Below are 15,560 nucleotides of genomic sequence, written 5' to 3' on the forward strand. Positions count from 1 at the left end.
TTATTGTACTTGTTTTTATTCAGGTGTTATTTTGTGTATGAAATTCTAATCTATTTTCTAACTCAATTTGTGATTTCTATTGTTTTGCATTTTGACTTTATTGCTGTTTTGGAACTGCATAAATCTTCACACAGCACCCAAGTTAAGCCTTCCTGCTCTGTGCCGTAGCTACCCATGGATTGAGCTCAGGGTTAATTTAGTGACTTTGAGGGATTCCCTGATAAGGGTTTAATTTTTTTCCTTGAGGTAAATAGTGATCCGCACCAAATAAACATCAAATTCCTTAGGGAGATCTACCTTCAGCCCTTTACCAGTTTATGATAGGGCTGGAACACAGCCCTATCAGAAACTGGGACAGGTCTTGGGATTCCACCCCTGCTGCTCTGTGCAGATACTAATTGGGATCAGGGATGATTTCATTAGAGCAATGATGTTCCCACTTTAGCAGAAAAACTGTGCTGCCTGAGGCATGTGCAGTATATTTGCTAAATATGGGTTGTTTTTTTGTCAGTGGACACAACTGACAATTCCCTTGCTCATGTGCAATCCAGGCATCCATTTTCAGAGAGCTGTTTTCTTAAAGATTAATCTGTGGATTAATAGCACAGCCCCTCAGGCCTCCTTCTTTTCTTGTAATTAGCTGCAGAGCCCAGAGAGGCCGAGAAGCCTGACCTGCATACTAGCACTGTTCATGAAAACATGAACATTGTGTTTACATGGACACCACCAGAAAAAATCTCATCAGATGTGTGCCTTGCTCAGTGACATACTGTGGTGGCTCATAGGTGGCATTGTGGCACCCTAAAGCTCCCTTTCAGAAGCAACAACTGCCAAAACATGAATGATCTACTTTGCACAAATTGGCCATTAATGGTGTTTGTGGGGGCACTGCAGGGTCATGAACCTTGGTTATCAGTGTGTACCATTGTGGCAGCAATCAATACTGTAGCACGTGCTGTGGAACTGGAGCTCATAGGTAATAGGGCACAATGCACCCCAATTATGGGTGTGTTTACTACATGAACACTTTTTTATCAGAGTTTTATATAGCGCGAACTTGTCCCAAATCCAATCAGGTATCAGAGCGCTTTACATAGCACCAGTTACGTTACATGAGGACACATTTTTTTTTTGTTGTTAGGCACGAGGAGATTAAGTGATTTGCCCAGAATCACAGGAGGTTTAGAGTCGTTACTGATACTCGAACCCAGTTCCCCCAGGTCTGAGGTCGAGTGCCCTAACCGTTAGGCCAACTCCTCTCACCACTTAGTAGTGTCCCATTGTCCTTTTACTTGCATTAGGGTCCATGTCTGCCATCCTATGCCACTGGTGTGTGGGTCAACGCACACCAGTCTACGTGTGCTTGGATGCTGTATGAGGCTAACCTCAGAAGTAGGGAGGATGTAGTAAGGCGGGGCAGCCGAAATTGAGCAGCTAATGATTTTGAGGATCGGAGGGTGAGAAGTGAGAACCAAAAAGATGAAGAGTATAGCCAGATGGAGATGGAGGCCAAAGAACCAGGACAAACACCAAGAAAAGGACTAGCAGGGCCAAAATCATTCAAAAGACAAGAACCACCAGGTCCACCATGGAGAACAGCAGAAGGAGGATGAGAGCCAAAAGCATTAGGCAGCAAACCAGGAAGTGGATCAGTGGTGCACTTGAAGACAAAGAGGAGGGTGACCCGTACCGTCATGAGGGGCAGGAATACAAGGACGTGGATCACGTGGAGGAGTGTGAAGACCAGGACCCCTAATTGGAAGGATTAGGAGGACCACGAGGATCAAGAGTATAAAATGGAAGAGAATGTGATAAAGGCAGCATAGGAGCGCTACCAGGAGGACCACAACCACAAGGAGCAGAACACTAGGAGGAAGACCAGGACCATCAGGAGGAAGAGGATCAGGATCTCATTGAGCAGATGGGATTGCAGATCATGTTCTATTAGTTAGAGTCAAAGCGTTGTATGAGGGAGCCTACATATGTATCTTTGGTCATGGCCCTTTTAAAAACTCCCACTTGCCCTTTTCAGTGCAATTAAAGCATGGATGTCATCCAACTATCTGGTTTGATTTGATATTGATTATTTTAGAAATATCAGGCCCGATTCACAGAACTAACTTAAGACAAACCTAAACTTACTACCATTTTGGTATTCACAGAAGGCACTTACTCATTTTGGTATTCACAGAAGGCACTTACTCATTTCGGTATTCACAGAAGTTAGGAGTCCTAACTTTAGGACTCCTAAATGCCTTCTGTGAATACCGAAAGTCTTAGGGCCCGATTCACAGAGCTAATTTAAGACAAAATCCTAAACTTACTACCATTTTCATATTCACAGAAGGCACTTACTCATTTTGGTATTCACAGAAGATACTTACTCACTTTGGTATTCACAGAAGTTAGGAGTCCTAACTTTAGGACTCCTAAATGCCTTCTGTGAATACCGAAAGTCTTAAAATTAGGATTTTTCTCAGTTTAGGAGTCCTAAAGTTAGGAGTCCTAACTTTACTACTACTAAACTGAGAAAAATCCTAATTTTAAGGCTTTCGGTATTCACAGAAGGCATTTAGGAGTCCTAAAGTTAGGAGTCCTAACTTTACTACTACTAAATTGAGAAAAATTCTAATTTTAAGACTTTCGGTATTCACCGAAGGCATTTAGGAGTCCTAAAGTTAGGAGTCCTAACTATACTACCACTAAACTGAGAAAAATCCTAATTTTAAGACTTTCGGTATTCACAGAGGGCATTTAGGAGTCCTAAAGTTAGGACTCCTAACTTCTGTGAATACCGAAATGAGTAAGGGCCTTCTGTGAATACCAAAATGAGTAAGTGCCTTCTGTGAATTCCAAAATGGTAGTAAGTTTAGGATTTTGTCTTAAGTTAGTTCTGTAAATCGGGCCCTTAAAATTAGGATTTTTCTCAGTTTAGGATTTCTAAAGTTAGGACTCCTAACTTTACTACTACTAAACTGAGAAAAATCCTAATTTTAAGACTTTCGGTATTCACAGAAGGCATTTAGGAGTCCTAAAGTTAGGAGTCCTAACTTTACTACAACTAAACTGAGAAAAATCCTAATTTTAAGACTTTCTGTATTCACAGAAGGCAGTTAGGAGTCCTAAAGTTAGGACTCCTAACTTCTGTGAATACCGAAATGAGTAAGTGCCTTCTGTGAATACCAAAATGAGTAAGTGCCTTCTGTGAATACCAAAATGGTAGTAAGTTTAGGATTTTGTCTTAAGTTAGTTCTGTGAATCGGGCCCGTTGATATTAATCACAAAATGTGAGCCAATGAGTGGTTTTTGCCTGCGAGTTCTTCTCAATACCTGTTGAGGTTTACCTCACAGGGGTACCCACTTCTACGAATGAGTTTTATACTTTTATTGCTTCATTAAAATGTTGTTTTAATTGTTGATTGGACATCTCCTGGGCATTATTCTTTGTTCTCAGAGTATTTTTATCTTAATTTATGTTTAGGGAACCATGTGCCTTAAAACATACATTCCCCTTGGTCCCTAGATATCCTTGGGTCTCTCTTGTGTTTATGTAACCTCAAGAGTTTATACAGCAAATTTGGAAGCATAGAACATACACACATTGCTGCACACATCGAAATACATATATTTGAACAGTGTTATATTCTTTAAAGGGTGGTAACCGTATTGCCATCCTGTGTTTGATGACTTTTTTTTAATTTAAAATGTTCCCTCTTTTCCCTTTTTTATATTTTTAAAAATGCATTTTACCTTCTTTACAGACGCTGGGATAGAAAGAGTCCGGGTACACACTTCCAGCCTGATACGCATCCTGGTGTTTTAATATTAGCTGTAAGACAGGAAAAAAACCTGATAGAAAAAAACTCAGTTTATTTGGAATGGCCTTTTATTGCTCCTTTTAACTAGTTATAATTAAAACAGTCTAAAAATATCAAATTATATTTAGGGTCATTAATATAGAACAGTTCATCTAAAAGAATGTATAACAGGAAAGAACAGTGCTAAGATATTAATTATCCCACACAGTCTTTATCATGGCAGCAAATATCCAATTGCACAGGTCTTGTGCTTCAAAAATAGCCACTCGGTGAGTGGAGTGTAGTAGCAAGCTGCATAGAATGTGAGGTTTGGCGTGGTGTGATGTGTGGTGGTTCACTCTATACTGGTAAGGTGAACCCTTCGGCTGACCATGGTAGACTTATACAAGGACGGGTAGATAGACAGACTTTACTGTTTTCTGCTCCTTGCAGTCTAAACATGGAATATTTGACTGAAGTGGATCGTTGCAAAAGCACAACGTCACAAATGAAATGTGGGGCTATTAGAAGTATGTGTTTGGAGTCAAACAACAAGTTTTCCAAACAAACAGGAGCTTTACTGTAATAATTCTTGGTTCAAAATATTTCAAGGTAGTCGATGGTATTTAATGCACTTTCAATTAGTTTATCATGTTGTGGAAGCAAAAGCAGATTAGAGCTGTGCAGTTTATTTTAGAAATCTTTTATAGTGCCCTTAAGTCAAGTGGTGCTCAGTCTGGAGTATTAAATACATAACTATATGAATATAAATTTGAATTTGTTTGATCATTGACTGAAAACGCCCTTGAAGTTTTCAGAATGTGCATATGACCTGGCTGTATGATTCACTGTTTTGAACTCAAGATCGTGGAGATAATAAGCTAGACTTGTACATTTAGGGGTATATATTTGAGTTTGAGGCAAAGCGCAGCAAGTCACACTGCTGTGCTGCATCACAGGGAAAGGGTAGTAATGTGCCATATTTAAAGAATACGTGCATTCCTGTCCTTGTCCCTGTGCTAGCACTGTTTTTTCTAGTGCCAATGCCGACACTCTTGCACCATGGCCTTTTTCTCCCTGTACGACTCTGCTAGTCTGTCAAGAGCCCCGCTTTGAGGTTTTGGGGGCGGGAGCTCCCCTTGAAACAGGGTCCCTGTAGAGCTGAGGATTTCTCTGGTGCCAGCTCTAGCCAAAACAACAGGTCAAGGACTGTTACTAGTTCTATGACAACTACTCAAATAATTTACATCCACCAATCCTTTCCCTCCTGTGTAGGTCACTTCTTTATTCCCGGTGCCTGCTCATGCAACTGCTCATACAACTAAAGCTCCTGACTCTGAAGCTCAGTTTGAAGCTCCAACAGATGGGGATGCCCCTATGTTGTCTGCTATCTACGATCATCTTTTAAAGTATAGGGAGAAGTACAGGAAAGATTCTCTCACTTTGAAATCAATCCATTTGAGGACTCAGGTAGTCTTGAGAAAGTTGTCAAGGAATATGGACATCATTCGCACTCATCTGGGTGAGGTTGAGGTGACTCAGGCTGCCCTTCAAGCAGAAGTGGTCGAAAATCAGTCTTCTATCCCACAGTACGAATCCTAGTTTGCTAGTCTCTCTTCTAAAGTGGAAGATCTGGAGAGAAGATCCCCTAGGAGCAACCTTAGAGTCTTGGGAATCCCTGAGAGTCAAAAGCAAAGACCCCATAGAATACGTTGTTCATCTTTTCACAGAATCCTTTCCTGCTCTAGATGACTTGGACATGGATTACATGATACAAACGGCACGTTGCTTCCCATTCTGGCTACCTAACAACGGCAGGCCCACACGGCATCCTCAGGCCATCCTCCTCTATTTAGGCAACTTCACACTGCAGCAGGAGAGCTAATGAGCAGCCCGTCTCAGATCATTGATCAGAGCCTGTGGGATTGAGTCTTTTGCACGCTCTGACTTTTGCCATCAAACGGTAGAGCGGTGCTGTCAGCTCCGGAAGCATAACCCTGACCTACAGAATATTGGAGCAACATTCTCTCTCATGGAGCCAGCCACACTGTGTATTAAATATGATGGTCAATTTTATTTTTGTTATGATGGGGCAAAGGTTTCTGAGCTGTTTTTTTCATTTGGGGGTGTTGTTCACTAGTTTGGTATACAATTTTGCTCTCACGGGGTAACGCTATTGGGAAAAGTTTCATCTCATTCTAGGGTCTGTGCTTTTAATAGGTCAGGGCTGTTTCTTTCTTCTTTTAGAGATTTGTGCACCTGGGGACTCTTCGGTCTCTGTGCCTACCTGTGAGCTTGAGCTATCTAGCTGCATGTGTTTTGTGGGTAGTGGCCCTTTTCTCTGGCCTTATATTTGTGGGGTGGGGAGATTTCGTAGTTGGAAAGGAGGGGTGGGAATGGAGTTGGGCAAGGAAGGGTCTTTGGTTCAGCATTGATGCGCTTTGTTTGAGGGTGGCAAACGTTTTGGGGTTTCAAAGTTGAAAAAAACTGGATTAATTGATTCCTGAGGACAGGTTCAGGGTAATTCTGTGCAGGGCTGTGGTGCTCTTAAAGAAAGTATTTGGCTCAGGACATGTTATGATAATGGCTAGTTATCTTAGCCAGCCTCTGCACATTCTCTTGTGGAATATCAATAGTATCAAGGCATGTCATAAGCATAAATTAGGGAAGAAATGCACACTTTGAGACCACAAATTGTATGTCTTCAGGAGACACACTTTTTCCGTGAACAAGCATCATTCTTAAGAGAGCTGGATTATAGCGTTTTATGTACCTCTTGTTTAACATCGGCCCAGAGGGGTATTGCCCTACTTGTCCGGGATGACAAATGTGTTATGCTGAGGCAGAAAGATGATCTGAGTGGATGATGGCTCATAACCACGGTTTGGATTGAGGACATTTGTTTCACTATATGTGTAGTCTACAGCCCAAATGATCTGATGATTTTTGATTGTATATTAGCCAAACTCCATCTTTGGCTGGATCCTTTCATTATCTGCTGAGACTGTAATGTTACACTATGTCCTGAAATAGACTCTACAAAACAGGGGCTGTCGAATTCAGATCTGGCTAACTGGGCGAGACATTGTCTTCGGGATGCTTTGAAACAACTTATGGCCTCCTCTGCACTTGTTGATGTTTGGCGACTTTGTAGAGGTAGTGAGTTCAGATTACCTTTTTATTCTCCCCCCCACAAATACTTGTCACAGATTGATATGTTTTTAGTTAGACATTCTCTCTTGCCGCATTTCAATATTCAAGTCAATCTGAGAATAATATCGAACCGCAATTCCTTACCTTATTCATTTCAGTGGTAGAGCCTCCTCAATCACTTGGTTCACGATGCTGGATCTTTGAGGGGAGACTATTCCTCAAGCATGAGTATATCCGCTCAATGAATTTGCGTTTGAGAGAGCATTTGGAAGATAATGTTGAATCAGTAGCCACTATCTATGTTTGGAACATGCTTAAGGCCTTCTGCCAGGGGCAGACATTGAGGTTTTCTGCTTATCAGCGGAGGATATCTAGCACTGAGGAGGCCCAAATACATTCGGCTCTTAGTTCTATTGAGCTTAGTTTGGTGCATAGCATAATTGCCTAAAATGGGCAGAAGACGTTATTTTTGTCCGCTAACTTGCAAGCTTCCCTTAGAATATGTATATATGATCAAGTAATTAAATGGAGTCAGGATAGGCAGCTTCTAAGCTTTGAAAATAATAAGGAGATGGGTGATTACTCGCTTTTAGGGTGAAGGATCGTGCTAGTGCTAACATCATTCAGCAGATCATTAATGATAAGGGAGAACATGTCATCAATCCAGCATTTATTAGAGAAGTATTTTATCAAAATCTCTACTGGTAGGATTGTTCTGCTTCTATAGAGGTGGTGGATCAATCTATAGGGGAGTATATTCATCGTAAACTGAGCGAGGCTCAGTGGGCAAGTTTGTAGGAGCTTATAATGCTGCTCGAAGCTGAAACAGCTTTTAGCCTATTAGCTAATAGCAAGGCTTCGGGCCTTGACCAAATTCCCTTAGAATTTTATGCTGATTTTTCACATATCTTGGTACCGGTCCTGTGGACTTGTTTAATTCTTTTGACTCGCTGGGTCGGGTCCCGAGATCTTGGGGGGCAGCTAATATTGTTATATTTCTTAAAAAAGGGAATGGCCCTACGCAATGTGGGTCTTGTTGCCAGATCTATCTAATTGATACCGACTCCCAAATTTATTCCAGAGTTTTGGCTAATAGGATATCTGTGGTAATCTTGTGTTTGGTTGATTTAAATCAGCATGGAGTTATACCCAGATGTGACACAACTTCCCATGTCAATACCTTTATCACTGCTTTGGAGGTCGGCAGACTGGGGCCAGGTTGGGATAATCAAGTTAGACTCCGAAAAGGCTTTTGGCCGGGTCTCCTGGTCTTTTCTCTGGGCAGTAATTGGCGCATCGGGATTTAGCCCTCTATTTATAGCTCAGGTTTGTCAATTATATGTTGGTTTGTAGGCCAGACATCTCTATGCTGGTACCCTTTTGGACCCTATTGGAATTTTTCGAGGCTGTCCCCTTTCACGTAGCTCTTTGCACTATAAATTGAGCCTTATATCCAAGCTCCTAAAACATCTGAGGGTATTCATCCTCTGTACATACATATATACATGAACTTGAACTGAAGGTTCTAGCTTGTGCAGATGATGTGGCTGTTTAACTCCTACTCCTGTCACTGCTCTAAAGTCAGTGGAGTCAGTTGCATGGGAATTCAGTTCAGTCTCGGGATACAAACTCCACCTTGATAAAACACTGGTCCTGTAAAATGCCATCCCTCTCATTCAAGATAAGACTGGGGTGCAGTTGGCTACCAACTTGGCGGTAGAACTGACCTTACCAATGGAGGATATCATTAAATATAACTAGTGCAAATTCATCAACAATTGATTGAGGTTTTCTATAAATGGAATCGCTCTACCTCTACGAGTTTCAGGTGTATTACTTGGCTGCTTTTATGTTGTGACTCAGCTTGGTTCTTGGCAGAAAACATGGAATCTGGGACATATGTTCCAGGATTATCTACCTTTTGGGTAATCTATTACCCCCTCCATATTGGTATGATTGATAATGAAGGGGCCTGGGCTCATTTGATTAGTTCTGCTACAAAGTTGATATTACGATGGTAACTTTTAACAGCAAGAAAGTATAAAGGGGAGTTAAACATTGTAGTTAATTCAGGTCACAATGTAAATCAATAATGGTCACACAAGAAGCCAAGTTGTTAACCAATTGAAGGCTAGTCAAATTTTTACAAATTCGGTAATAATTGGACATATACGAATCTTAACAGGAGAGTATGAAAATACAGGGGAAACAGAAGGAATCCAAATCTTCTGAAGCTATTCACATTGTGCAACATGAAAAGAACAATAACTTCTATGACTATTATGCAAGAAATGAGAAAGCAAAAGTCCAAGTTCCCCTGCATCGGCACTTATTCAGTAAGAAGCATTTAGTTCTGTCTATCTCTACTTACAGGTAACATCTTCCTCCTGACTATGGCGATCTAATTTCCCCTGATGAAGGGTTCACCCGAAATGCATTGGGTCTGGACAACATGACTCATTCATTTCTATGACGATATTACACTCTGAAGGAATTTGAACTTGATCATAACTATGATGTTGAATAAAAAGCATATATATATATAACTCTTAACCAACACTTTTCTGTTGATTAACATTGGACAAACCTCCTCCCGGAGTTTGGCAGTGCAATCGGCGGACATTTCCCGGTGGGATAACGCTTTTCATTCCAATTTCCCCTACGCTGGTGGGTCAGTCAGCGATACCCCGGTGGCATGCAGAAAATCTACATTTTTATTTTTTTAAATTTGTTTTACGGATCTGGTGTGCATATACCACCATTTTCCTAATTCTAAAGGTGACATCCCTTAATTAGCATATAGACAAGAGGTTCACAAGGGAAAAGGTACCAATGGGCAGAGACTTCATAAGAAGTCACTCTACCAGAAGATGGGTCTATAGCATGAAGCCACAAGCAAGAAGAGAGCAAGTAAGCACTCAGGTGACCTCTGTCCGGAAGGCAAGCAGGAATGGGCAGTCTGCCCCTCTCTACGATGCATCATATACTCAAATTTGTACTTGCCAAATGTACAATAATGCTTTTCTCACACATATTTGATGGTAGGCTCAGCCATAAAATATTTTCATGATGTCGACTCCTTTCACGACCTTCTCCATTTACGCACCTCTGCAACCGCTCATCCTTGGTCTTCTCTCCTTCACCCGTGTGGAACCACCTCCCTCCACCTTATCTTCTCCAGGCCGAGCTAACTGTAACTTCTTTTTTCCACAACTTATCTAATAGAACAAAGACCCTATTCTTCACTAGCAAACGTTGCCCACCTGAAATGCAAGCATGAGAACAAAGAAACATTGCACAAAACCCAAATGAGAATTTAAGGATTAATTCAGAAACAAGAACATTTCAATATGTACTACAAATTCATTCCTATGACTTTAGGCTAAAATAATGATTTCGCCATGTTATGTGTGCTAATATGGTCATGAAATGTTAGCGTCCAATAGGGACATGTTCCTTAACTACATTTATACGTATATTTCAACTACATCAGCTCGCGAAGCATTCAAAGTACAGTTAACATATCAGTTGGCCACATCACTAAAGAGGTCTATATAAGCAGGTTACATTGGTTATAGGTCTCAGCACAAACTCTATGCATAATTTAATGAGCTTCACATCGAATCACATTAGTTTTATAACAATATGTTACTTGATGTGCATTTCCTCTGACATCAAATTTCTCTAATGCCACCTGGATAATATGTGAGTGTGTACTACAAATAATGACATTGCACTCCTAACAGGTACCCCATATGGGATGCAAATGTGTGCTCTATCAATACTGTGTACTTTTAGAGGACATGGTTCAAGACCCTGAGGATGCCCCATCTAATCTGGGTCTATCTTAAAAAAGTATTTTTAGATAGTACTTTTTTCAATCATTATACGTACTAGGGTATAATCCTTATCTACCTCTATATATCCACCAGAGCTTCCTTCAGTGCTGGGAAGAGGTTAAACTTTGCACCTTGACACAAATGTTTGAGGGTGGCGCACTTCTATCTGCAAGATCCTGCAGCCACGGTTTTCGCTTCCCCATATGGGCTTCCTTAGATATCTACAAATTCTAATTTTTTTAGCAAGTAACAACAAGGATGAGATCTGTTGCTCTCAAAATATTCTTTTAGACTTTGTAATGAGAGGCCCTCAGATAGGGAACATTAGCTCTGCCTATAAGCTAATTCTTTTGGCAGAACTGGAACGGAGGGCCGATCCTTTTCAACTAAAGTCAGACAAATGGAGCAGGTTGCTTGTGACAGGAGTGACTGTTGATGATATGATGCTTAGTAATTCTCTGGTGCAGTGTCCTTAATATTTCCCGAATTTAGGCCCTTCATTTCAAATGTATTAATGATTTTTATTTTAAGGTCCATCGTTTATACATCATGAAGCTTAGACTAGATTAGAAATGTTTTCGTGTGGGGCTGATGGTGCAATGCAGTCCATATTTATGCTGCATGCCCAGCTTTATGCAATTACTGGGACTTTATCTTTGGTACACTTAATGGGATCTCTCGTGTTGATGATGACGTATGGGAACCAAAGTTAAATATGTTGGGCAACTCACCTTTTATTCCACACAACATCGCAAGGATATACTTTTTTTCTATTTCACTTGCCAGACTCATCCTAGCAAAATATTGGCTGTTAAGAGAGGCTTCCAGTTTCTTGGTATGGTGGTACACACTTCTTAGACTGAGCGCTATGGAAATGTCTGTTTTAGATAATGATGTTTGTAGAAACAAGCTAGAAGGATATGGGTTCCAGTAAGGGCCTGGATGGATCGAACTCTGGCTGGTCAAGACATGAGGTCATTAATATGATATCTCTTTTTGGGCTATGTATGATTTGTTTTAGAATGACACTTCCTGCATTTTCATTGTTTCCTCTGTCAGTCCACCCCCCAGCATTTTTGATTTTGTCTTTCTTGTTTGATTATGTCATTTATCCATCTATACTGATTATAATTTTCTTCAATAAAAATAAGCAAAAACATATATAGAATTAAAATTCACATAATTTGCTTTCAAGTAATCAGAAACATCACAGCCTTCTTGATAAGTCCTAGACTGCCTTTAGACCCTGCATGGGAACCAAGATAGCAACAGTTTCCAGCCTCAATGACCTTAGACTTAAGGCCTGATTATGAGTCTGGTGGTCTAAGGACAGCCAGACTCGCTGGGGCACAATAGTGGCAGTCCAGCCACCGCTGCACCGGCAGTACGATTGCCCCATTATGACTTTGGTGGTCAGACCGCCATGGGACCCCCGCAGCTGCCAGGGAGTCACCGTTCCCTGGAGGTGGCACGGCCATCATGAGGATGCAAATTGCTTGGCGGGACAGCCGCAGTCCCACGCCAAGCATAATATGAGTTTCCTCTCTGGCGGAGGTGACATGAAGGTTCCTGCTCCATGTAAACTGTGGCAGAGAGGAAACAAAGGGGCCCTCCAGGTCCCCCTGTGCCTCTTCCACATGGGGATGCATGTAGGGGGGAACATGTTGTGCCTCCCTGTGTGCATGCACCCCCGCAGGATCTCCATGCCACCCTCCCACCAGACCACAAATAACTCATACTCTGGTGGGTGGACAGCAGTGACTTTCGGTGGTCCTGGAGCAGAGTGGCGGTGTACCACCCACTCTGGGACTACGAAACCCACAATCAGGCCCTTAGTGTGTGCCTGCAGGAGTTTTGTTACTTGGCCTCTCGGCTGCGTTCGACACATTCGATCATTCAATTATGGTTGAGTGTTTGTTATGTTGTAGGGCTGAGAATTTCTGTGTTGAGCTGATTTAGCTCTTTTCTTTAGGACTGCAGTCATATCTTGCCCTTAGGAACTTTTTAATGTGAGAAAATACAGGCTAGCTATGGAGAGCCACAGGGTTCCTCCTTGTCTGCTGCATTTTTTATTAGGTATGCCCACCCCCTGGTCTGTTGATCTGTTCCTAAGGATTGGAGTGTGTTTCATATGCGGACAATATTCAACTCTTGATTAGTTTGAATAAGCCAAAATACAAGCTTGAGAATCAAATTCCACCTTCCTTCTGTTAATACTTGGAGGAGCGCTATTACATTAAAGCTCAATGTTGATAAAACTACAATTCTGATTTGTGGTCCTTGTTCAATTTGGATCACTCAAATGTGCCCCCCCAGCATTGAGTTCTCTTTCTCTGTGTGTTGATACTGTCAAATATCTTGGTTTAAAACTGAACAACCAATTGACCTTGAAGACTCAAATCAGTGCAACTGTGTCTTCTTGCTCTTCTACCTTCAGCTTTTAAAGAAGTCAAACTAATTTCTCCTGAGTACAGTCCCATTGTTGTTAGTAGCCACAAATCATTCTAGGATCGATTATCCCAAGGCATGTTATTTAGGTCTACAGATAAGCTTTCTTTCTCATCTCCATCTGATCCAATACACCACCATTTCACTTGCTACACTTGCCTCTGATCTTTGCTAATCCCGCCACATTACAGAAGCCAGACATAAGTTGCATTGGCTTCCTGCCTCCCTTCGTATACAGTTAAGGCCCTCAATGGGCTTATTGCCCCTGTCGTCACAGTCAACATAAGAAGATATAAATCTCCACTCTTTCTATGTTCCTCTTCTGAAACCCTTTCTGTGGGTCCTCACTTTAGATTAGCCTACATGAGTGGAAGGTCCTTTTCACTGTTAGCAATCAAGATCTAGATCAGCTCCCTAAATACCTTCAAGGTATTGATGGCCATACTATTATTCAGAAAAAAGCTTAAAACCTGCCTTTATGTCTATTAGTTTGTCTGTTTACCTTCTTTGGGTCTTACTTCCTAGCCTAAATTTTTGAATGCCATTCACAGCCTCTGTTACACCTTGCTTTTTACAGGGTATTTTTCAACAAATACTCCTTATGTAGGAGTTTCTTCCGGGATTTTTTTTTTCCATATATCCTGGCCCTGCCAACAGAGCAGCATCTGCTGTCTTGCAGGTTAAAATTATGAGAATGAATTTGGGTTTAGCAGTTATATGGGACTTGTATCAGTTTTATGAACTTGTACGACGTTCTTGAAGTCAAGATGAAGCAATTTACTGACAACAATTGGTCTTAATTGCTTTACTTTCAATTTTGAAGTTGTTGAATTTTCTGCATTTGTGTGTTACGAGGCCATTCCAGTCAAGTGTTGTTATGGCCAAGAAAATATCTAAGCCAACATTCAGCATGTTGTTACATCCTTTGAGGCAAGCTATCATGTGCCATAGCACATGTGCATATATGATGGCCAAATGATGAGTTCAAAATGCAGTTGACATGTAGAGAACAGTGGTTCACAGGGAACTCATTCAAAAGAAAAATAGTTACATAGAACAGCAAAAAATACTGTAAAAGGTATGCTATACACATGTAGGATACATTTCACAGGTTCTTGCCCTCTATGGTAATTCATGACAGCTAAACAACATTACTCTTTCATAAGTATGCACACAAGTGAAGTAAAGTGATACCTGCACAAAGCCTACTTCCAAAACTTCGTGAAACAGTAGTGCAAACATTACAAAGTGGTGTTTTCATATACAAGCGAATGAAAAAGCATTTTCAGTACCCTGGAATAGGCCCACAGTCGCTTTTTAAAAATATCTTGGGCATATTATCAAGCCCCTATCGCCACCACAATGTCACTTTTTGTGAAGTTGTGGTAGCGATAAGATCAGCTCCCTATTATCAAGGCAGCGTTAAGCCACTTAACGTTGCTTAAATCCACATTAAGTGGCTTAACGCTGCCTTGATAATAATGCCCCTTTCACGCTAAATTTAGCGTGAAAGGGGCGTGCAGTGGGTGTTGCGGTGGGCGTTCCACCGCAACACCCATTGAATTCGACGCTGCCACCTATTTTCAAGGGTGGCTATAATAGGTGGCAGCGCCGAATTTAAGACCAGGAAAATCCTGGTCTTAAGATGGAGAAAAGAGGAGAAATCCTTTATTTCTCCTCTTTTGCTTACTCCATGTGTACTGCCTTGTGCAGCACACATGGTAAAAGCAAAATACCATGGTTTGTTTATGTACAGGAAGGTGTCCCTTCCTCAACCCCTTCCTCAACACTCTGACTCATCTCAAACTTCTTTCTACGACTCTTTCCAATGCACTACACTATTTCTCACCCTATACCTCAATCAACACCTTGAAACTACATATACTTACTTCCTTTATGCATCTATATGCTTTCCATGTACTTATGGATCTATATATTTATTACTTTTCTTCTAATTCAGCATATCCAATGCACTACCCTATTTCACACCCTATACCTCTCACAATATATCTTCTACCAAAACTCTCTGACTCATCTCAAACCTCTTTCTACTACTCTTTCCAATGCACTACCCTATTTATCACCCTATACCTCTACCTCCACTCTCTCATTCATTCCAAACCCCATACCACTACTATGACCCCCAAAATAACCCTTTCTTGAATCTTGCCTCCTCTAACCTCCTTGCATCATCTCATACCTCTTTTATTATACCTATCCCCCAAAACAAGCCTTTCTAAACCATTCCCTCTGACTCTTCCCCTCCACACCCCTTTTACTCATCCCAAGCCTCCTCCTACTGCTATGACCTCCAAAACAAACA

At 41.2% G+C, this 15,560-nt stretch overlaps 1 protein-coding gene across 2 annotated transcripts in view; it reads right to left on the bottom strand.

The window, feature by feature from the left end:
* The window catches only part of GPLD1 (glycosylphosphatidylinositol specific phospholipase D1), a 513,772-nt gene that overhangs the window by 472,586 nt on the left and 25,626 nt on the right, over nt 1-15,560 (bottom strand). The window contains exon 3 of one of the 2 annotated variants that reach the window (XM_085605992.1): nt 3,751-3,829. The exons of the other annotated variant lie outside the window; for it this stretch is intronic. Coding sequence (XP_085462118.1) covers nt 3,751-3,829 — 79 coding nt within the window. The remainder of the gene's footprint in view (nt 1-3,750; nt 3,830-15,560) is intronic. 2 annotated transcript variants of the gene reach the window in all.

This window comes from Triturus cristatus, chromosome 5_1 (genome assembly GCF_964204655.1).
Source record: "Triturus cristatus chromosome 5_1, aTriCri1.1, whole genome shotgun sequence".
Classification (NCBI taxonomy): Eukaryota; Metazoa; Chordata; class Amphibia; order Caudata; family Salamandridae; genus Triturus; species Triturus cristatus.